This window comes from Dasypus novemcinctus, chromosome 14 (assembly GCF_030445035.2).
Source record: "Dasypus novemcinctus isolate mDasNov1 chromosome 14, mDasNov1.1.hap2, whole genome shotgun sequence".
Classification (NCBI taxonomy): domain Eukaryota; kingdom Metazoa; phylum Chordata; class Mammalia; order Cingulata; family Dasypodidae; genus Dasypus; species Dasypus novemcinctus.
The window spans coordinates 103,227,343-103,250,228 of record NC_080686.1 but is presented as its reverse complement, the minus strand read 5'-3'; the positions used below and the strand labels follow the sequence as shown (position 1 = coordinate 103,250,228).

The 22,886-nt window shown below is 50.5% G+C and overlaps 1 protein-coding gene across 1 annotated transcript in view; it reads left to right on the top strand.

Annotated features, from left to right (window-relative positions):
- TRAPPC9 (trafficking protein particle complex subunit 9) overlaps positions 1 to 22,886 on the top strand; it is a 762,741-nt gene that overhangs the window by 610,678 nt on the left and 129,177 nt on the right. Inside the window, exon 20 of the mRNA XM_071208051.1 lies at positions 10,564 to 10,712. Coding sequence (XP_071064152.1) covers positions 10,564 to 10,712 — 149 coding nt within the window. The remainder of the gene's footprint in view (positions 1 to 10,563; positions 10,713 to 22,886) is intronic.

The following is a 22,886-nucleotide window of genomic DNA, read 5'->3' as shown; positions in this document are numbered from 1 at the left end:
TCTTTCGGAATCAGGGCCCCTGGTCCTGGGCTTTGGCCTCTGAACAGTGTCCCTGGTGCCACCCGGAATGGAGGGAGAAGACGGTGAGCACTGCGGGCGCTTCTGGGTGCCCTGCCCTGGGCTCTTTGCTGCTGCCCCACCCCTTGCTGGCCTGGGTGAATGTGCCATTTGCATCCACAGAGCCCTGGCTCTCAGGCCAGCTGCGTGCCGGAGCCTCAGCCACCTCTGTTTTATGAAGACAACCCGTTTCAAGGACTCTTCCTGGAAGAAGCCATTGAGCTACCCTACCTGCAGTTGCAGGTGCTAGTAAATGCCCTTGCCCCACTGTTTATTTCATTTTTCTTTCTCTCCTCCAAGCCCTTCTTTTCTGCGCTGTTTCCTTTGATGTCCTCTCCTCCTAGGTGCAGCCCTAGGTGTTCATTTCAGTGGAGGTCCACCTGTCTACCTGTCCATCTGTCTCACCATCCAGAACAGCAGGGGCATGGTGGGCATGCTCACCAAGGCTGTCTGCTCCTTCTTCACGTGGCCCCTGCCCTCTGCTAGCTTGTCCTTCCAACTCACCTTGGTCCAGCCATGCTGCTCATCCAGGCTCCTGAGTGCTGCACCCTCTCACATGTCCTCTGCTGGAATATTCCTCCTCTCCCTGAGTCACTCTACTTGCACTCTCTGCCCTTCCTGCATGTCTCAGCTTAACCATCACTCCTTTCCAGCTCTTCCTGAAGTTTCTAAGGCAAGGTTAGGTGTTCCTTTTCTATACTTCTGTGCCATCATGACCATCCTTATGTCGTAGCACTTATCACAACTTACCACAAATCTAGTGGCCTGTCTGTCACTGATCCATCTTTCCTGTGAGATTCTGAAGCTCATGGAGAGATAGGGCCTTTTCTGACTCGTCTTCTCTCCCGTACCCTGAGCTTAGGCCCACTCTGCGACACTGCCACGTTACCCTGGTGTGGCTTGACCCACGTGCCTACCCTGGATCTGGCCCTGGACAGTGTCCCCGTGTGAACCATGATGTTACTGACGTCCCGCCCTCACTGTCCACTGGTGGAATTCCAAGGCCTGGTGACAACTTGCCGAGCCTTCGGGCCAGTACTGCTGTGTATCAGCCTGTGCTTCACAGGAGTCATTGTCCACCAACTGTTGTACAAGGTCCCAACCACACCTGTGTGACAGGAGCTACGCAGCTCCGCCCACCTTGCAGGAGACACCCCTGCCTCCAGGTGCAGGCCACTCATGGTGCCAGCTGCATCTTCTGCCAGGGTGGTGGGGCGGAGGCAGGTACTGTGGCCACGGTGCTTTGATCTGCCTCTTCAGACTCAGCAAGACTCTAGAAGAAGGCAAGAGGAGCTGGAAGGAGGCTGAGCTTTTGTCACCGTTCTAGTTTTTTGTTTAGGGACACTTGGGAGCATGACACACTTGTCTCGACAGATGCTGCTGGTCCCAGGCTGAGCTCCTGCATCTGGGCAGCTGGTTGTGGCTGCTGCTGCTCTTTCCAGCCTACTGCAGCTCAGCGTGGCCTTTGGGAAACACAGAAACACTCAGGCTCTCCCAGGCCTATTTGACAGAGAAACTTCAAAATAGCCAATTTGGTCAGCCAAAGGGGTGCTGTTGCAAAATACCAGAAGTCTGTTATCTTTTATAAAGGGTATTTATTTGGGGTAGAAGCTTATAGTAACCAGGCCATAAAGCCTAAGTCACTTCCCTCACCAAAGTCTTTTGCCACGTGTGGGGACAAGATGGTTGCCGATGGCTGCCAGGGTCCAGGCTTCCTTTTCCTCTTCAGGCTCCGTGGTCCCAGCTTCTTCCAGTCTCAGCTGTGGGCTGGCATAAGACACATCTCTTTCCCGGGGCTAGATTCTTTCCGGGCTCAGCTGCTCTGCTCTCTCCTCAAGGCCACCTGCTCGACTCTCTCCCTGCTCGACTGGGACTCCAGTGCCAAAAACTCAGCTCTCTCCTCTGCCGGGTTTTCTGAGTGCCTGCCCACCAAGGGGTGGGGACTCAACATCTTACTGATGTGGCCAAATCAAAGCCCTAATCTTAATTTAATGAAGTAAAAGTGAAACCTCTGAATTTAATGCAATCATAGGGGAACACACCCAGAAGAGCAGACCAGTTTACAAACATAATCAATATTTCTTTTTGGAATTGATCAATAATATCAAACTGCCACACCAATTTTCTATTAAAACCTAAAAAGCAGGAGGGACCTGACGTTGACATGCACCTGCCATGTGCTATGGGCTGTCCTGGGCCCTTTCACATACGTCAGCTCTTGATTTCCTCAGAACGATTGGTGAGAAAGCTGCCCCTTCTTTCAGCTGAGGATGGGGCTCCGAGATGGGGCGGCTTGCCCAGAGGCACAGCTGACGAACAGCAGAGCCAGGCAGAACCAAATGTCTCAGACTCTGACTTTAAACAAAGAGCAGAGAGGTGACAAAGGATCCAGTAGGTATTTTAGTATTAGTACAAATCTCCCCAGAATGTTTGGTGAGTGGTATCACGAACAAATAAAAATATCCCTACTGGAGACAGAGCAGATCTGGGCAAGTGCTGATGTGACAGAAGGGAAGGCCCCATTTTGTCCACCTGTGCCCTTCTGGGGCTGTGCACCCAGATCAGGCCTGGGGTCTGTGAATGAAGAAAACAGCTTTGTCCTGAGGTCAGGACATAGTTGGGACACAGGTGCATTGATGTTAGTCTTGGTGAAATTTTGTTTATGAATGCAGGGCAGTAATGAAAGTAAATAAATTACCTAGTGTTTATTTGGCAGTTACTTCACACTGTGTCTTCATAAATGCTCTCTCATATCATCTTTATTATGCTCACACCCTTTAATGGCGCTAACTTTTGTGACAGCTTTATTGTGATATGGCTCACACACCATACAATTTGCCCATTTAAGGTGTACAATTCAGTGGTCCTTGTACATTTACTGGCACCACAATTGATTTTAGAACATTTTCATCATCCCCCAAAGTAATAGCTAGAATTTTTGAGCACCCATTTTGTGCCAGGTCATTAAACGGATTCTCCCTGCAGTGTTGGATGCAGCTGGAGACACTGAGGCCTGGAGACACTTGCGTAATGTGCTCTGGCCATAAAGCCAGTAAGTGGTAAAGAGGGATGGGAACCCAGGTCTGCCCAACTTTAGAGTCCCTAAGCTTTCCTCTGCTTGACTCTCCATGGCCAGTTGGGGCCTCTCCATTGAGTGACCTGCCGGGGGCCACATGGCCAGACAGGAGCCCATCACAATGAACCCCATCTGCTGCTGCTGAACTTTGGCCTCCCACTGCTCTGCAAGGCTGCAGCAACTGAAGCCAGCAGCCCTGGCTTGGTGGTTGTGCTGGACGGGGTGACCAGATGGCTGCAGCAGGCAGCTGACTGCGGGGAGCTGGAGAAACTGCCCTTGGGAGGCCTGTGCAGAGGGAGATCGTTACCAGTGACCCAGGAGCAGGGCCCAGTCCTTGCTCTGCCTCTTGCAGTTAAAAGAGGGGGCACAGCTGGCAGCCGGGTGACATCAGGACTAAATCTCATTCTATTGAGCACTATTTTCTGTGCTTAGGGAAGTACTCAAAGTTCCTAAAATAAATGTTCATCCACAGAAGTTCAAGGTAAGGGTTGCGCTTCCCACCAAAATGCTGGTTGAGAAAGGAAGAAGCTCCTGGCATTGACACGTCAAGAGCTGGCCTCTCTGCAACAGTGTCAGAGTCTAGCCGTGAGAACCCTTGCTCGCTGTTGTTTTCTGTAATACAGATGAAATGCCTGTGCATTTTCCCTGAGATAGCAGCTGTCAAGGGAGCATTCCCAGGGCTTTGTGTGGAAGCATGGCTCCTTGGGCCCACGTGCTTCTACCACTTCTTATGGTGCATGCCCTATGCTGTGGAGACACAGAAATGACAGGCCCCAGCTCCTGTCCTCGAGGACCTTACTGTAGGGAGGAGAGGGTCAGGAAAGCTTTTCACGCAGGAAGTGCAGTAGAGGCCGTGACCCGGGGCACCACAACAGCCTGCAAGGCTGGGGTGGGGGCCGGGGAGGCTGCTCTGGGAAGGCAGTGCCTGGCCAGGTGAGGGGCATCTAACCTGCAGGAGAGGCGGGACAGCTGTAAAACAGGGCTCTGTGCTACCTCCTGAGACGACAGGTGGGCAGATGCTCCCCCAGCGCTGCACGGACTCTCTCGCCTGGTCTCACCCTCCTGCACCACCCGCGGTCAGGGAGCCTGCGCCCTGCCGAGGCCCTTCTTCCCAAGCTCACCCTTCCTGAAACTCTGGGATGCCATGTGTAAGTGTTGGGTGAGCCTTGAGGCATCTCTTCTCTTTCCTCATTGCTCTATCACAGAAGAGATCCAGAAAGTGGAGTGACTGAAATCCTAGACTTTAAGATTGGAGGAGCCCTCGATGGGAGGCACCTCCTCAGCTTTCTCCCACCAGGATCTTCCAGCTGGGCTCAGGGCAAATGAGAGGAAGGGGGAACTGGCCACAGGCCGCCTGACGCCAGCCCTGGCACAGCTGGCCCCGGGAGCACCGAGACCCACTGGTGACCTGGTGAGGAACCACCGCCCTGCCGAGTGGTCCGTTGTCTGGGATGGGAGCTCAGGGAGCTCGTGGCCTCTCTGCTGCCCAGTTGCCCTGACCACCAGCCTCAGGCTCCTACAGACCTGGGCTCAAATCCCCACTCCCATTTGCCATCCCTGCGGCCACAGACAAAGTGCTTTACTTTCTGCCAAAAGCTGATAGAACCCCTCGCATGGTTTGCAGCCCCGGGAGCTGCAGCTCGAAAGCAGTTTGCTGGCCCTGGGCATGCCCAGGTGGGGAGCGCCAGGCTGTGGGCGCTGCCTCTAGAAGAGCAGCTCAGCTTCCCCCTTCAGTTAAAGCCGTAAGGAGGAAGGGCTTTTCTTTACTCTTGGTCCGGGGCTTCCTGAGAATATGCCCTTCCCCTGGGTGTGGTCTGGATGGCAGCCCCTGTGCCGTCTCCTGCCTGCCCGAGGCCCCTCCGCCAGGACAGCGCATCTGGCGTCGCACCTCATTATAAAACAGGGTCGCGTGTTCTGCATAGTCAAATAGATTTCCGTATGATGCACTGCGTAAATTTAGAATACCAGTCTTATAACCATCAATTATCTCCCGATGAAAGTTCAATTTAATTATGTGTGGATAGTTCTTTTAAATCCGACTCCTTGATTTGTATTTAAATGTCATCGTTATGACTTCCCTGGTGAGGTTATCAGCTGTTCAAAGGCTGAATCATATGATATGGCATTTTAAAAGCTACCACTTTTTTATAGAGCCTTCACAAATCACAGCACCTTTTTTTAGTGCCAACTCTTGACTATTATTGTCACATTTGGCTATAAAATTAAACATGAAAATTGGCATTCAATAATAGCATTAATTGTCTTTAACTCAGACTCATCAAATTAGCAGAATCAAATGGGGTGGGAGCCTGTTGGGGGGACGCAGGACAGGTAGCTCAGAGGACACTGGGTTTAGAATCCGAGCTGAAGTTGAGTCTCGGCTTGTCCGTGGACGTTCTTTTTTAACCTTGACGTCCAGCACCTCCATCTTCCTCCGTTAACATGGACTAGTGCTCGCAGCAGCCGCTGCCATTTACAGAACTGCTGGTGGGCCAGGGGCCGTGCTGAGTGGTTGGCATCACCATCCTGTTTCATTTACAGCAAGTCTTAGACGGTGGAGTTTACACTCCCCAGCGAGATGAAGAAAGTGAGCTACAGTGTTTTTTCAACAGCGAGGGGCTATAAAATTGTGAGGGCGTTTGACTGTTCCAGGAGAAAAGGGACCTGGGAGTTGGTAGCCGGACACACCTCACGAGAGAGTGGAACTGTGGACCCGGTTCTGCTGGATCCCCGTATGTCACACCCTGGGAGTCGCACGCCGCGCCGGCCCTCCCCTCCCCTCCGTCCCAGGTTCAGCTAAGACGCTCGGGCCATCTCTTGCCGCGTGCACCCACACTTACTGCCACCCTTCTTCACAGAGGGCCCCATGACGTAGGGGCCATGTCTTCCTGGACAGTCGAAATGGCCAGGGCTCGTGAACTCCCGAGCCTGCTGAGTCGGCCCTGCCTGTGGGGCGAGCACACAGCCTTGCCCTGGAGAGAGTGCCCTGCACCACGAAGGCCGGGCTCCCCCATCCCTGCCCACCCGGCCAGGCTGGCCACCAGCCCCTGATAAACACAGGCATCCTTGGTAGAATGCCCTTATTTCATTCAAATAAACAGAAACAAGCCACCGAGAAGTTCGGGGAAAAGCCGTTAGGCGAGAGAGCTGCTGTCCTGACGTCCCAGGCCTCCTGGCACAGCGCAGCGTGGCTGCCCCCCGGGAGCCCCACCCTGGCTGTAGCTCACACGGTCGCGTGTTCTCTGTCCCTTGCTTTCCTGTATTATTTCCAAGGAGAAGGTTTACCTGGTCTACTGGGCTTTGCCAGAAGCATCAGCCATGTGTTTGAATGACTCCTGGGCCCCTTTGCATGGGCAACTGCGTGTATATTCTCTAGCATATGTGCACCCACCCCTTTACGCACAAGCTTGGACCCTGAGTGGGAGGGGCATGTGCCCGAGGGGGTGAAAGCACTGGCTGGTGCATGGCTTCTCCTCTGCAAGGAGTGACCCGTGGGTTGAGGCCAGCGGTGGGCACTGCCACTCTGGTGCAGGGCTTTTGTCCCTTGCTGCCGTGAACAATTGCTCACGGAGTGAGAGCAGCCAGGCACTGTGCTTCCGTGGAGCCGGCTTGACTGACATGGCCAGCTCCCACCACCCGCTCACCCAGGCAGCACCAAGTCCATGTCTCAGAGATGCTCAGCGAGGCGAGGCCGGCCACGGCCACTTTGCAGCACGGCGGTGGCTCCTGCGCCTGAGCGCTTTCCCTCAGCCCCTCAGGGTCAGCGGGTTGATGTGCTCTCCCTCCCTGCAGCAGCCCTGGCTCTCCTGGCTCTGCCTCCTGTGGGCACGGGCCTCCTTGGCACCTCCACATGCACCCCTTTTCAGCTGCCTGTCATCTCCGCAGATGCTGCTCTCCCCAGCAAGTGATACGCCCCAAAACACATCAGCCTCAGTCTCCATTCAAAGTCCTGCGGGTCTCGGGCTGGACTCAGGCCAGGTTGTTCCCTGGGGCCCAGGCAGGTGGACCTTCTCCTTTGCCTCTGCTGGTGGCCCTCGCGGCTGTTTGCTCTTACGCAGCCTGCGTGGTAGAGAGGGTGCTCATCTCTTGGGGACACCTCCTCCCATTGACCAGATGACCACTGTGAGGCCTCTGGGGTGGGGTGGAGGGCTCCTATGGAAATGCTGTTCTTTGGGGAGTACTTGCCAGCTCTTGGAGCCAAGCCAGTCCGCGTCGGAATCCTGGGCTGCTGGCTCCAGGCAGGTTGTTGGATTTCTTGGTACCTCAGTTTCACCATCCTGCTGTAAGAAGTGAGGGTTGTGCCTTCCTCACTGGGCTGCTGGGAGCTCAGGGAGCGTGGCGAGCAGGCTCCGTAGTCCCCCACGACTGCATGCGTCCCAGCCCTGCAGACGGCCTGGTAGGTACCTGCCCCAGCCAGGGAGAGCCTGCAGCCCAGACACCAAGAGCAGGGAGGGGCGGAGGCGGGCAGGCCTGGGCCAGGGCCTTGCGGGGCCTGGGCGGGTGCGGGGGCTTGTGCTGGCCGAGCTCCATGCCACCAGCCATAGAACGAAGCACCGCACACCCGGCCTCCGGCTTGTCACATGAAATTCGATGGATGTATGTGCACTCTACCTCGCCCAGAGCTACAGCACGCAATGAGGGGTGGTCACCTTGTCTTTCCTTCCCTCTTCAGATGTGTGGGCACATTTGGCTACAATTTTATTAAGGCACGGGTGGGGGCGCTGTTGTGTGTGTATGATGCTTACTAACTCACGCGTTGTTCAAAACTTCCCCGCAGTATCCCACAAGTAGAATCCTGTGCCCTCTGACTGCCAGTGGTGCCCCCTCTCCCTTTCAGTTCAGCTGGAAGAGATCCTGGTGTTGGGGCAGTTTTCAAACCCCTTTGAAAGGTGGAACTTATTAGTTCCTTTTGGGTTATCGGGGAATGAACTTAAAATTGGCCTTTTTAGTAAAACTTAGAAAATATTCTGACCTTTTGTTTGAAGAAAACACTAGTGTGCTTCAGCTTCAGTCTACCTTTGAGGTGTGAGAACAAGAAGAGCCTCTGCTGGGTGGAAAATTAGAAGCCTTCTTGTTACATGTGTAGGCAGTTCCCAGGGGAAGAGAGATAAACGGTTAATATGCGTCTGAGAATGTTCAATCTCAAGGATATTCAGAGCTGCAGATTAAAACATCATTGGGTTAGCATTTTGCCTATTACTAGCAAAGATTAAAAATGGATAATCGTCAGTCCTGGCAGAGGTGCAGGGGGAGATGGGCCCATCTCCACTGCTGGTGAGAAGGCACAGTCGTCGACTTTCCTGAGAAGGTGCCGGTACCACATGGCAGAGCCCTACACCTTGTCCCACTCGAGTCAGAGACTCCACTTCTAGAAACACGTTGAATTCAGAAAAAGATTTATGCACTGAGGTGTCTGTCATGATGTTTTACAATAGCAGTCTTCTAAAAAATGGAAAAGATCTGAATAGGGGAATTAAGAGTGAATTGTGTCGTATCTATTTTGTAGACAGTATTAATGTGAAAATATTCACAGTATGTTAAGGAAATAAAATGACTTAAAACTGTATATTTGTGTGTATATACATATATAATGACAAAGTAGATTAAAAATATATGCTTAAAAAAGACTAAAAGTAAGATATTAGCATTAGAGTATAAGATTCTGAATACTTGTTATTTTCTTTTGTTATGCTTTTCTCTCTTTTCAAACTTTTTTCAATTAGCTACTTACTTTTATAATCAGAAAAGAATAGTAAGCATAGTTTTTAAAAAAGTCTCTCTTGCTACAAAACACTGTCCTCTGCTTACAGAGAGTCTTTCTGGCTCTTGGGTAGCTCAGCCCTCAGCCATGCTCCTGGCTGATGCTATTGATTTATTGACTCCAGGAGTTCTTTCCCCAACTGTCCTGGCTACTGAGACCTCTTCTTTGGGTTTAATCTAATATTTCCATACCCTGAACATAAATCCTTCTTGTCTCCTATTTGTTAAAGGGATTAGCCCCAAGGCCAGTTAGAGCACCCTGAGCTTTGTTGGAAAATGTTAACTATTGCAAAGCCTATGTGAAGATAATTCAAAAACTCTGCTTCATCCATCAGCTGACAAAGCCCAGCCATCTTCCAGTCGGAGGCTTATGTGGGGGGCAGGATGTGGGGGCTCTAACGTGAAGGCGCCCCCTCCTCCCTCTCTCCCGTCATCTATCTGCGTAACATGCCCTGCTGAGTTCCTGCTAAGTGCCTGGCTTTGTGCTGAGAGCTGCCCCTGCTCGGCCTGGGTGGGTGTCCTGGTGTGGTGTGGAGACAGGCCCATGAGCGCTCACCAGAGCTCCCAGCAGGCGTGCAGGCGAGCCCCGTGCCTCCCCGAGGCCAGGCCCAGCGAGCGTGGCAGGGAGAGGCTCTCAGGCCTCCGTTCACCTTCAGTTCCCCTGGTCCCTGACAGGAGCTCTCTGTGCCAGGCAGACAAGCCCTAGAGGGTCTCCGCCCTCGGGGCTCTGCATTCCAGTCCGGCTGAGAGACAATTAGCAAGTCTAAAAGTTAGTCATGCAGTTACAGCTCAGGGTAAATGCAAGGAAGGTTGCAACAGAGACTAGGGCGAGGGCAGACAAGAGAGAAAGCTCCCGCAGTGGCAGAGGTGGCCTGGGGAGACTTTCTTAACTTCCAGCCTGGAGACTGCAGAGGAGCCAGCTGTGCTGAGGGCCCGGAGAAGAATGCCCAGGCTTAGGGAGCAGTGAGGTCTGAGGCCGAGGAGGGAGGCAAGTGTGTTCTAGAAACTGCTGGACCATCAGGAGGGCTGGACCCAGCAGGAAATGAGGAGCAGCTTTGCAGGAGACAGGGTACTTAAGCAGAGCGCTGCAGGGGGAGTGGGCAGGAGCTGCAGGACAAGCTGGGTGACCCCGCGCTGGAGGCGGGGCCTGGTACATGGGTGCTTTCGCAGCTGGTGGGGCTCAGCGGGGGTGGGAAGCGTCTGCTGGCCCGAGACTGGGAGTGAGGTAGGGGGGTGGCCAGCAGGGTCAGATGATGAAGGTGGCGTTCCCAATGGCCTTTTGGGTCCCTGGGCTTAAAGTGTGGCTTGCCTTCTTCGTCATTTTTCATGAAGGAGTTTCAGCTGTGGTCCAGCCTGTGCTTTGAAGAACTTTGGATCTTGGGTCCCCTCCCCCATTACAGAATAGAAATTTCCTGCTGGAGTAGTGTAGGTTTCAGAGGTTTAGATTTCTGACTGTGTCTTCATTTCCAAGCTGCGCTGAACCACCTCTGAAGTCAGTGCCACCCTGGGAGTCTATTATTTCATTTCCTTGGAAGGAATCTGTGATGAATTAGTAATGATAATGATTCATTATACTGTCTCACACTGGCACGTGCCAGTTCCCCCACAGCCAGCTGAAGCAGTGCCCTATTGATTAATTCTCTGCTGTGTTTCCCCTCCCCTTCTCTTAGAATGGCTATCCAAGTGGACAAGTTCAACGTTGAGAGTTTACCGGAACCCCCTGGGGAGATGGGACAATTTGCAAACGACAAGCAGCGGGAAGAAGAGCGGCAGGAGGGCCGCGGCCCGGAGCTCAGCGGCAAGCTGGACGTCCACTGGAGCATCATATCCTTTTCCCGGGCTCTGCCTGGAAGCTCAGCGTACCATTGCCCGGCGTTTCTGGCCTCGGAGGACTGGAGAGGGGGTAGCTGTTGCGTTTTAACCCCAGGTAGCTCAGAAATGCCATGGCAGGGAGGTGTGGGCCAGCGGGTCACCTTTCCCTAACCTTTAACGCTTCAGAGGCCACCTTTAATGAGGTATGGATCCAGCGTGAGGAGAGGCCTTCCTGGGCTGGTGGCGGGCGCCTGCGGGCCGTGCCGCCCGGGTTTCTCGCCCGGGTTGATAGTCATATCAGTGACAGGCGCTAATGGCCACCTGCTGATCGTGGGCTTGAGGAATTTCACATGCTGACAGCCGGGAACACTGAAGGCACTGTCTAGGAACCTGAAGTCAGAATTTAGAGCTTACTGAGGCATGAAGATGCCATTTTAGAGATACTGAGAAAGTTTGCAGAAGGACCTGGCCTTGAAGAGGCCAGTAAAGTGACTGCCCCTGCTCTGCACTTGGGAGCAATGCTTGGCTCTTGGTAGGTATGTAATTGAATGAAGAAATACTCCTGGAGAATACCCAGGTCCGTTTGTTTGTTCAACAATATTTCTATTTTCTGACTGTGGGCCAGGATTTTCCCAGATGCTCAGCAGACGGAAATGAACAAGAGGAGGTCTGGTTGCGGTTGACTTGTCTAGTGGGGGGTGGGTATATTGCCGGAGGGTTAAACACACCACGTGACAGGGCTGTGCTGCAGGGGCAGGAGTGGGCAGAGGAAGAAGCTGCTGGCAGGGGGGACAGTCAAGGACAGCTCCACCGATGGGGTGGCATTTGAGTGGGTTTGTGAAGGGGACAAGGGTGGGAAAGCGCCCCAGCACGGCGGTGTGTGAGCAGGGTGTGTTCGGAGTGTCTCCCAGAAAGAGACAGCCCTGGTTGAAGATTGTTCATTCTCATTCATGCATCAGTTTTGTGAAATGGGCAGGATGATCTCACACCCTTCTGGATACTTCTGTGAATTCTGGAAAGAGCCTCAATCCACCCGTGGTATAAGTTCTGGGGCGGAGGTCAGTTCCTTTTTTCAGGCTAAAGTGAATTTGGGCTTGGTAGACCCAATGTCTCCGTGGAGTTGGTGACAAAAGGCACTTTACATATAGGTAGAAGTTTTTTTGCAGCAGACGCTAAAAATAGAGTGCTTGGAGACTCAGAGAGCAGACAGAAGCAGCACGTCACGGCATTAAAGGCATCTATCTTTTGTACAGAGACAGAAAAAACAATGGGTCTAACCGAGTCGTCCTTCCCTTGCCCTCCCCAGAGCACTCCAGCCAGTTCTTGCTGCTCAAGTGAGTAAAGTGAAATAGCAAGAAAGAAAGCCAGGATGTAACATTTTACACCAGGCACGTTAATCATCTCAACCAGATTCGTCATTTCCACTGATTCAGCACTGCTCCTTCCCAGTGAGGAAGCTGAATCTCAGAGAGGTACCCAGACTCACCTCGCAGAGTCAGCCCCAGCCAGCGGTCCAGCCAGGGGCCAGCCAGTGCGCCTGAGGCCAAGCTTGCACCCAGGTGCCCGTCCTCCAGGGGAATTACGCAGGCCGCTCAGGTGCTGCGCTGCCTGGAAGAACGGCCCTGTGCGCTCACCTCCTGGTACACGCTGTTGTGGTGTGAGCCAGAGAGTAACGTGGGTCTTGGTGATGGGAAGAGCGTTGGAGCATCTCGGTAACCCCCTGGTCTGGAAGCCTCCATGGAGGCAAGATATGGAGCCCCGTGCAGAGGGAAGCAGGCCCGGAGGGGCCGATGCAGCCCCAGACCAACACTGTCAAGCGCTGGACGGAGGAACGGGCTGTGTGCTCGGCACCAGGAAGAATGGTCCTTCTGGAAAGTGCCCTCCTTCTGGGGCCGAGATGGAGCAGGAAGCCCAGGATGGGGGAAGCTCTGTGGCCCTGACACCCCTGTTTCTGCACGAGGGCGCTTGCCCCTCTGAGGATCTCCTGGCACATCCTGCTCATGTGTGCTGCGTTTCTAGGGGCTTCCCTGAACTGGACACTGGTCTGGGCCCTGTTCCCAAGTCTCTCGCTCCACAAGCCGCAGGGGGTTTTGGTCTTCCTGGCTCCTGGACCAGGAAATTGTGGCTTGAGTCCACATGGTTGGAGGTGGAGATGGTGGAGCCAGCGTGGGAGCCGGCTGTCACCTCCTCCAAGCCCTGGGGCTTTGCCCGCACAGTCACCTCCTATGGGATTATGTTGACCCACAGAACTCATAGGCTCTTTGGAAACTATCGTCAAAAAGTACTTAAAATATCTTTGAGTTTCTCTCCTGTCAAGCTTGACTCCTTTGAGAGACTGACTTCCCTATTTTCTATATTAATCATTCACGTAACAGATATTTATCGAATGCCCACCACGTGCCACACACATTTGTCCCCCAAGTTTACTGATTGAGAGTATACAAGGGGCATTCCATATAGACAAACCTGAATGCTCTGCTGTTTCCAGTAAAGGATTCTGGAGATTGACTTCAATTAAAGAAAATTAACACATTCTCTCTCCCTTTCTGTCTCTCTCTTTCTCTGTCTCTTTTTTTCTTGCATCTGGTATTGGCGTGGAAAGAATAGCAGACTCTTCCTATTGTAAACCTGAAATCAAGCAGATGGAAAGACTACAGACTGATTTGACTAATAATTTCATTAGGCATTTTAATAATATCTTCTAAATATTTAGACTTTATATTTAAAAACAAGCCTAACTTGACAGCCATCCATGGCTATAGAAATTGTGCACATGTAGCACAGGAGGCTAGATGGCTGTTTTAAGGAAAGTATGTATCTTGCAGTAGATGCATTCACACCTATCTACACACTATCCAAACAAAAGAGCAACCGCAGAATTAGCAGCGGGGGACAACAGGAACTCCCTCCCGCCTGTCCTTACCAGGCTGATGTTATCTGTCATGCCCTCGGCTCCTCAGTGGGGGAGACAGATGTGGGCACTTGCAGTCAGTGTCAAAGGGCCAAGAAGGGAGTTGGTTCCGAAGCTCCTGTCAGGGCTGGCAGGCTGGGCAGCTCTGAGCATGCTGCAGGCCTGGGGGCAGGCGCCACCTGCACCATCTGTGAGCCTGGTCATGGAATGGGGGGCTGGAGAGGTCCCAGGCCCAGAAGGAGGCAGCAAGGTGGCACGGCCAGACCAGTGTGTTGGAAAGGCCCTGCGGCTGCAGCGTGATGCAGACTGCCGTGACGCAGGTTTCGGTGGGGAGCCCATCCAGGAGCTGCTGCCAAAGGGCAGAAGGTGCGGGCTACTCACTTGTCCTTTCCCAGTGCAAACAAGTTCACGTCCAAGGGCCCACCAAGTTCAGAGCGCAGCGGGCAAGCCTCTGAGCTTTGGCGTCTCTCCTTTCCTCCTTCCTCCCTCTACTCTCTCCTTTCCCCTTTTATATTTATGAGCACTCTCCTTTCCACCACGCCCTCTCCCCCTTGGCCACTGATCTGCTTTCTCTTACAGAATTTGCCTTTTCTGGTCATCTCTTGTAAGTGATACCATACAATATTTGTCCTTATGTGCCAGGCTTGTTTCACTGGGCATGATATTTTCAAGGTTCTTCTGTGTTGCAGTATGTCTCACAACCTCATTTTTCTTAGGGCTGAGTAATATTCCATTGTGTGTATGTACCACATTAGGTTTATCCATTCATTTGTTGATGGACAGCTTGGGTTGTTTCCAGCTTTTGTCTTTTGTGAATATCGCTGCTGTAAACTTTGGTGTATAAGTATCAGCTTTCAAGGGTCTTTGGGTAGATATACCTAGAAGTGGGATTACAGAATCAAATGGTAATTCTGTATTTAATGTTTTGAGGAAAGCCATATGGCTTTCCACAGTGGCTGCACCATTTTGCATTCCCACTGGCAAAGTGCTAGTGTTCCACTTTCTCTGCATCCTCTCCAGCACTTATTTTCTATTTTTTTTTTTTAAAGATTTATTTATTTATTTAATTTCCCCCCGTCCCCTGGTTGTCTGTTCTTGGTGTCTATTCGCTGCGTCTTGTTTCTTTGTCCGCTTCTGTTGTCGTCAGCGGCACGGGAAGTGTGGGCAGCGCCATTCCTGGGCAGGCTGCTCTTTCTTTTCACGCTGGGCGGCTTTCCTCACGGGCGCACTCCTTGCGCATGGGGCTCCCCCACGCGGGGGACACCCTTGCGTGGCACGGCACTCCTTGCGCACATCAGCACTGCGCATGGCCAGCTCCACACGGGTCAAGGAGGCCCGGGGTTTGAACCGCGGACCTCCCATATGGTAGATGGATGCCCTAACCACTGGGCCAAAGTCCGTTTCCCTATTTTCCATTTTTAAATAGCCATCCTTCTAGGTGTGAAGTGGTATCTCATGGTTTTAATCTGCATTTTCCTAATGGCTAATGATGTTGAACATATTTTCATGTGATTTTTTTGGCCATTTGTATATATTCCATGGAAAACTATTCAAGTCATTTGCCCACTTTAAAAAATTTTTTTTTTTTTTTTAACTTTTAAGGAGGTACTAGGAATTGAACCTGGGACCTGTACATGTGAATCACATATTCAACCACTGAGATACATCTGCTCTGCGGCTCACTTTTTAATTGAGTTATTTCTCTTCATGTTGTTACATTGTAAAAGTTCTTTGTATATTCTGGATTTTAAACCCTTATCCAATTTCTGGGTTGAAACTCTTTTCTCCGATTCTTTTGGTTGTCTTTTCACTCTTTGGTAATTCCCTTCACTATACAAGAGTTTTTATTTTTCATGAAATTAAATTTATACCTCATTTCTTCTGCTGCTCTTGCTTTGGCTTATCATAGCTGACTCCTATGTAAAATTGCCCCTATGTAAAATTCTAAAAATTTTTACATTTCAGCTCTTAAATTTGGGTCCTTGATCCATTTTGAATTGATTGTTGTGTTTTAGGAGGTACTGGGGATTGAACTCAGGACCTCGTTCATGGGAAGCAGGTGCTCAACCGTGAGCTACATCCACTCCCCAGTGAGATGGTTGGGGTTTTTTGTTGGTTGGTTTTTGCATTTAGGAGGACCTGGGACCTTGTATATGGGAGGCAGGCACCTGACCACTTGGGGTACATCGGCCCCCGGCTAGTTTTCGCTGTGGTGTGAGGCGGGGTCCGGCCTTACTCTTCTGCATGTGGATGTCCAGGTTTCCCAGCACCCTGTCTTGACGAGGCTCTTCTTTCCCCACTGCGTGCACTTAGCACCCTTGTCAGAAAACAATTGGCCGCACTTGTATTTGTCTCTCTTTGTGCCTTCTCTTATCCTTTTGTTGGTAATGGTCAAGGGATGACCTCAGTGGCCTCCTTGCTCCCATCCTACCCTCCTCCAGGGCTCTCCTTATGAAGGCCTCGGGTACTGCCACGGCCTTCCAAGGGAAGCCCAGACTGCAGCGAGATGGCCGCGCTCTGCCGTCAGGTCGCTTCTCAGCCGGCCCTCACGTCTGCTCTGTGGAAGAGGCAGGGCAGCATCCACGAAGAAGAGCCTGGGGCCCAGAGCACCGAACGTTTGCTTATGGTCACAGCCCTAGAAACTGACAAACACTTTCGGCAACCCAGGCCTCCTGGCGGCTGGTCCAGCAGGCCCCCCGGCACCTCCCACAGGCTGTCCCCTGCGCAGCCTGGCAGGCCGTGCTGCCCTTGGGATGTGGTGACCTCGTGTGGAGGAGGTGGGGGGGCAGTCGGCCATCAGGGGCCCCTGATGGTGGTCTCAGGCTGAAAGTCACTGCTTCTGAGGCGCAGTTACACTCTTTGGCACTGGGCCGAGCCAAATGAGCTAATGCACTAGGTGATGCTCTTTTATTTATTTTAGATTTAAGAAATTTGTCTCTTAAGCCCTGTTCATCATTTTGATTATCGCCATGACTACGTATAACCACTTCCTGTGTGGCTGTTACACCGTAGCTACTTAGCATGCTCTCCAGACTGTGCCCCACGAAGGCCCTGCTTGTATTTTGTTGAGCGCCATAGGGCTCAGAGAACCAGCAGGCAGTAGAGCCGGGGTGCTGGGGCTGCGGGCAGGCTGTGTGCGTCCTGGGCTTACGTCTCACTGGCCGCCTGGAGGCCGTGGCGGCTCCCCCCTTAGGCATGTGGCGAGAGCCAGATGCACTGCCAGAGGGCGCACAGCCCCCCACCCGGCCCCATGGGCTCCCAGCCAGCCCTCTTCCTGCTCGCCACACCACCCCGCACCCCTGGGGGCCTTCCCCCACTTTGTGCTTGGATCCTTCTTCTGTCCCAGGGTCAGTATTTTCACAAAGCTCTCATGCTCAACAATCTTTTATTCAGCTCTTTCCCCTACATTGCCTATTCATTATTGCCAGTATTAGCCAGGCAGTTTTTAAAAAGAGTTTTTCAACCAGAACTCTCCTCTACCTCGATAAGAGTGCACTTGTTCATAATGTCTGTGCCATTTCCCCAGGTGTGGGTCTCTGCCCGGCACAGGCAGCCGTCTGGCCCCAGAGCACCAGCCTTATTTGATACACGTCGCTGCCTTTTGGATAAAACATGCCCTTACTTTTAGCTTCTCTGTACACTCTCCTGGTAGCCTTCTGACTCTGGAACTATCAATATTGGGCAGTTTTTACTAGACTTAGAAAACATTAAAATAGCCAACTCTCTGTGAACTGTGTTAATATTAGATAATTCTAATTGCCTTCAGCACACGATCCAGAAATTGTTTATATTTGACTTTGGGCTGGGACCAAACCCGCAGCATAGCGTGAGATCCAGAGCAGAGTCAGGGTCTGGCTCTGTCCCTTCCAGTGTGTGGAGTGGAGGAAGGCCATGTGACCTGGAAAGGGTCGAGTCTTCCTTGGGTCCACCAAGACCATGAGATCTTCTTCAGAGGCCATAGATAGGATGAGTTTTAACAATAATATCTTCCCTCCTATCACCTTCCATGTGCCAAGCAGCATGCTAGCACTTTACTTACCGAAAACCTGCAAAATAGTATGTACATTCCCTTCTGCAGGCTGGCAAAAAATAAATGAGAAAAATTTGAAACTTCCGTGAAGTCAGGTTATGCTGCTGGCATGATAGCCAGGATTCCAGCATGTGTGTAATTGCCACGTTGGTGGCTCCAAGTGAGGTCACTTCCACGAGATGCAAACATCAGTAAAATGTGAGATCCCCATCCCGACTGTCAGACCTTGGGCTGCTCTAGAGGCCCCAGGGAGGTCCCTTCTGGGTTAAGCAAGCACAGTGGAGCTCTGTGAGTGTTCTCACCTCCTACCTCTTGTCATGAGAGCATCATGAGATCCCAGTTTATGAGGATCCCTCAGGGGAGCAGCTTTTGGCGGTACTGAGAGTTGACCAACTTCACTTTTGTTTCTGCTTGTAGTTCAGAAGAGGAGACGGAAGTGTCTTTTTCGCCCTTTAAGACTGAACTCGGGTCAGCTCCTCTAGGGGCCTTCCCTGAGGTGCACCTCCCTCCCACCCCTCCCCAGGGCTTCTGCAGCTCCGGGGCTTGATTCTTGTTTCTTAGAGTCCTTGAAAAGTACAGTAAATGGATTTTTTTCTGAACTCTGTCTCTTGCCAGGTTGTGCCTCTTTTGTCCTGCTTGTTGGTCCCACAGCTGTTTATGGACCATCTACTGTGTGCCAGGGGTTGTGCAAACCCCGGGCACCCCATGATGAGCAAGGCCATCCATGGACCCTGCCCCAGTTGGACACGCTCTCACCCCCCACCCCAGCCGAGCATAAGCCCTGGCCCACGGGTGTTAGTGCTGCTAGTGGACTGCGTGGTGCCATTTCACTGCGGCAGCAAGCAGAATGGCCACAGCATCGTGGTGCAACGCTGTGTGCAGTAGTGAATGCAGGAAGCATCTGCAGCCAGCACAGCCAGCCTCGTGCACTCCTGGTGCCTCTTCTGTGGGCCACAGCTGGGCACGGAGCATCCGCAGCTGAAGCAGACCAGGGGTGCGTTTCGGGCAAGAGGGGTGTCATCACCTCCTCATTTTTCTTACTTCTGTCTCAAACGTCCCTTCAGAGAACATTTCAGGGGTTGGTGATATCCTTGCTGATGTATCAGAAGCCAACCCCACGTAGAGTTAAAGATGGAGAGCCTGGGGCTCCGGTCAGTGCAGCCATCTGGGCAGGGCCTCTGCCAGCTGGTTCGCTAAGAGTCCATCTCACCGCTTTTCCTTGGGGAAGGATTTTTTTTCTGCCTTATAAAACTTTCTTTACTCAGTAGCACATCACAACAATTTCTAGCATTGCCAAGCATATTTACAGTCATTTTTTCATATACCTCTACTGAAATTTTCTCTGATTAATTAGAAATCTCCTCATGAGATAACCTTTACTTTGGCACAGCAAAAAATATATATGTATATATTTTTAAATAATAAGCTTTATTTTTACGGAAGTTTTAGATTTATGGAAAGTTTACACCCAAAATAAAGAGAATCCCCATATAAACTCCCACATCCACTTCCACACAGTTTCCCGTTACTGACATCTTACATCTGTGTATGTCTGTTAGTTTGATGAACCAATGTCGCAGCAGTGCTACTAACCAAAGTCTATAGTTACATTATGTTTCACATTTTATGCTGTAGAATTTTATAGGCTTTGACAAATATAACTTGTCATGTGTCCATCATTGCAGTATTGTACAGAACAATTTCACTGCCCTAAAAATGCCCTGTGATCCACCCACTCATCCCTTCCCATCTCTTCTCATCCTTTCTGAACCCCTGGCAACCACTATCTTTATGTCAGTGTTACAAGGTCTTCTGTTAACACAAGATAATGACTATGATAACAAGTTGACTTTGGTCCATGGTTACACTCCACCCTTGTGTTTGTTCCTTCATCAATCCTGAGGGATTTGGGATGATGTCTGCTCTGACTACAGGCTGAGAGAGGGCTCAGATATTATGGACATGTGGAAGGAATTGTTTTGCTTGTAGTTGTAGATACTCTTTGTTTTCTGGGATGGACTTGTCCATCTATATTTTGTTGGTTGTCCAGGGCAAGCCCAAAGAACTGGAGGGTAGGAGTTGGCCACAACTCTGCTGGGATTTAGGGCTCAACTGGAATATGAACAATCCAAAGATTGAAGTCTCTAAGAGATATATTTAACAGGTATATTGAAAATTATAGGTTCAAATAAAAGGAGTAGAAGAATCATGAGTAGGGGAATTATAAATGAGTATAACTATGTTGTATTAGGGAAATAGATTATCATATATTCCTAAGTAGTGTCTGCTGAGAAGGTGTTGATTTCATGTGTGCCTTGCCTCTGGTGTCCAGATGTCCCTGGAACCCTTGGGAGCACTCTTGTCAGAGGCTTTGTTTACTGTGACAGTGAAATCTGCCTTAGACCTGAGACCTGCGTAAGTGTAACCTTTGGAATGGCCTCCTGACTCACCTTGAAATCTCTTAGCCATAAAAACTCATTTGTATTTACATTTCCCCCTTTTGTTCAATGTCTTTTTACCAGTTGGCGCTGGGTAATAATACTTTGGTGCCAGGGAGGCTCATCCCATCCCCAGGAGTCATGTCCCACTTTGGGAGCAAGGTAGTGAGTTTATTTGCTGAATTTGACTTAGAGAGAGGCCACATTTGAGTATAAAGGAGGTTTTCTGGAGGAAACTCTTACACACTATAATTAGGGTTAGTTTAATTTTTACAGGAATAAGGATCATAAGCACAAGCATTAAGATCAAAGGTTTTGCGTATTGGCCTGTTTTCTTTTGTTAGGCGTGACTTCTGTATTTCAGACATCTTTGCCATTTTATTTGAGAAAGATGCAGGACTTCCTCAGGATGGATGTTTAATATTTTGTTAGCTACTGTGTGGGCCTCTACCTCTCCAGAATGTATACCTATGACAGCATGAGTACATTCATGGAAATTGGCATGGAGAAGCATATTTTAACCCTCTTGGCTGTTTGGGGGGCATTGAGGCAGAGGCTTGAGGAGTCCAACAGCAGACAGGATCTTAGATGCCTATAAATTTAAGTCCCAGAGTGGGAAATGGAATATCTTGGTGGGATCCAGAGGTTAAATAAATGTCAGTATATAATTTGGAAAGTAGAAGCACATGAACTTTCTGAGCACAGCCCTTCTCTTACTGGGGTGCAGGGGGTGCATCCCAGAGGGGCTGCCTTTTTAGGCAGAGGTCGCCTCTGGTGCCTCAGGCCTCTGTGCATCACTGAGTGGTATCTGCCTTTGGTCTCTCAGCCACCAGCCACCCTCTGTACACTGTACGCTGAGATGTTGGTCATCAGTTTTTGTTTGGCATTTATGAACATAACCCTTAATTTGAATGATCACAACCAGGACACTGAGGGGGAATACAACACACCTGAGCTCTGCTCTCAATTTCCAAGACTGTTTTCTTTCCAATAAGGAAATTTTGCTTTCACATGGTCCCTCTTCCCTTTCAAGACAGAGGCAGAGATTAAACTGTTTGCATTGGGTTGTTTAAGATTAGCCTTTAACCTCTCTAATTGACTTTGAACTTGTTCTAAAAGATGCTTCTTAACGAAGCTCTGTCTTCCCATCTCCTGAAAAAAAAAAATTAAATGCAGTCACGCTTGGAGAAGAAGTTTTATCTAAATGAATTTTAGTACAGACCATTCCTTTCATCAGGACAGTTGATTTCTTGATCACCTTAGGTAAAATGCAGGGCGTGTTTAGTATCTGCCTTTAGGGAGCGTGGCTTTTATACTGTTCCTAATAATTTGGATCAGAGGCCTTTAATCAGTCTTATAGTGAAGAAGTGCGGCCAGCCAGAAAATCGTGTCTGATCAGCGATGCTGGTCAAGACATCCTGGCTATTTGCCTTCTGTTGGCAGCGGGAGCAGGCTAAGAGTGATGCAGATTTGATTGCTGTCTCCCCAAATCCAAATACAGTGGCCTAGCACACTTTAAGTTATTATTTTTTTTCTGGGCCTTTTCTCCTTTTTTTATTTTATTTTTATTTTTTTACTTTTTGTCTTTATTTTTTTTTAATGTTACATTAAAAAAGATATGAGGTCCCCATATACCCCCAACTCCTCACCCAACTCCTCCCCCCATAACAACAATCTCCTCCATCATCATGAGACATTCATTGCATTGGTGAATACATCTCTGAGCACCACGCTGCACCTCATAGTCAGTGGTCCACATCAGAGCCCACACTCTCCCACAGTCCACCCAGTGGGCCATGGGAGGACATACAATGCCTGGTAACTGTCCCTGCAGCACCACCCAGGACAACTCCAACCCCCGAAAATGTCCCCACATCACATGTCTTCCTCCCACTCCCTACCCCAAGCAGCCACCATGGCCACTTTCTCCACACCAATGCCACATTTTCTTCAATTACTAATCACAATAGTTCATGACTAGAATATCAGTAAGTCCACTCTAATCCATACTCTATTCCTCCATTCTGTGGACCCTAGAATGGTTGTGTCCACTCCACATCTATATCAAGAGGGGGCTTAGATTCCACATGGATGCTGGATGCAGTTCTCCTGCTTTCAGTTGTAGGCACTCTTGGCTCCCTGGTGTGGTGGTTAACCTTCTTCACTTCCATGTTAGCTGAGTGGGGTAAGTCCAATAAACCAGAGTGTAGGAGTTGCAAGTCTGTTGAGGCTCAGGTCCTGGCTATCCAAGGTCAGTCCAGAGATTCAGGTCCCCTGGGTATACATTAAACCCCAGCGCCAACTACAGATCCGGTAAAAGTAACTGGAGAGGCTTGTGGACAAAGATCACATCTGAGTCCAGCTCCATCACACAGAAACACAAACTCCAAGTCCATCTGCCATGACCATAGAACCTGTAGGTCTCTGCAGTCCTCAGAATAACCAATACCTGGGGTTGAATCTCCTTAAGTTACTTTAAAGGAAAGAGAGTTGGGGTCATAGTGAGCAGAGAGTTCAGATTTGGGTTGCTCAGGACAGTGCAGAGGGACTTTCCCCAGCACACACAGCGCTGTTTCAGGTCTGCATGTGTGTGTGTTTGCGTGTGAACAAATAAGTCTGGGTGCAAGTGGTTGTATCTGGGTACAAGTATGTGCCCGACCATGCACATGAGTTGCCATGCAAGCATAGTTGTGCACTTGGGTGCTAGTCTGGCATATATACTCTCTGTGTGATTTTGGTGTGGCAATTATTGTGAGCATGCACATCTTATATAATAAACTCATAAAATAACAGTTATAATAA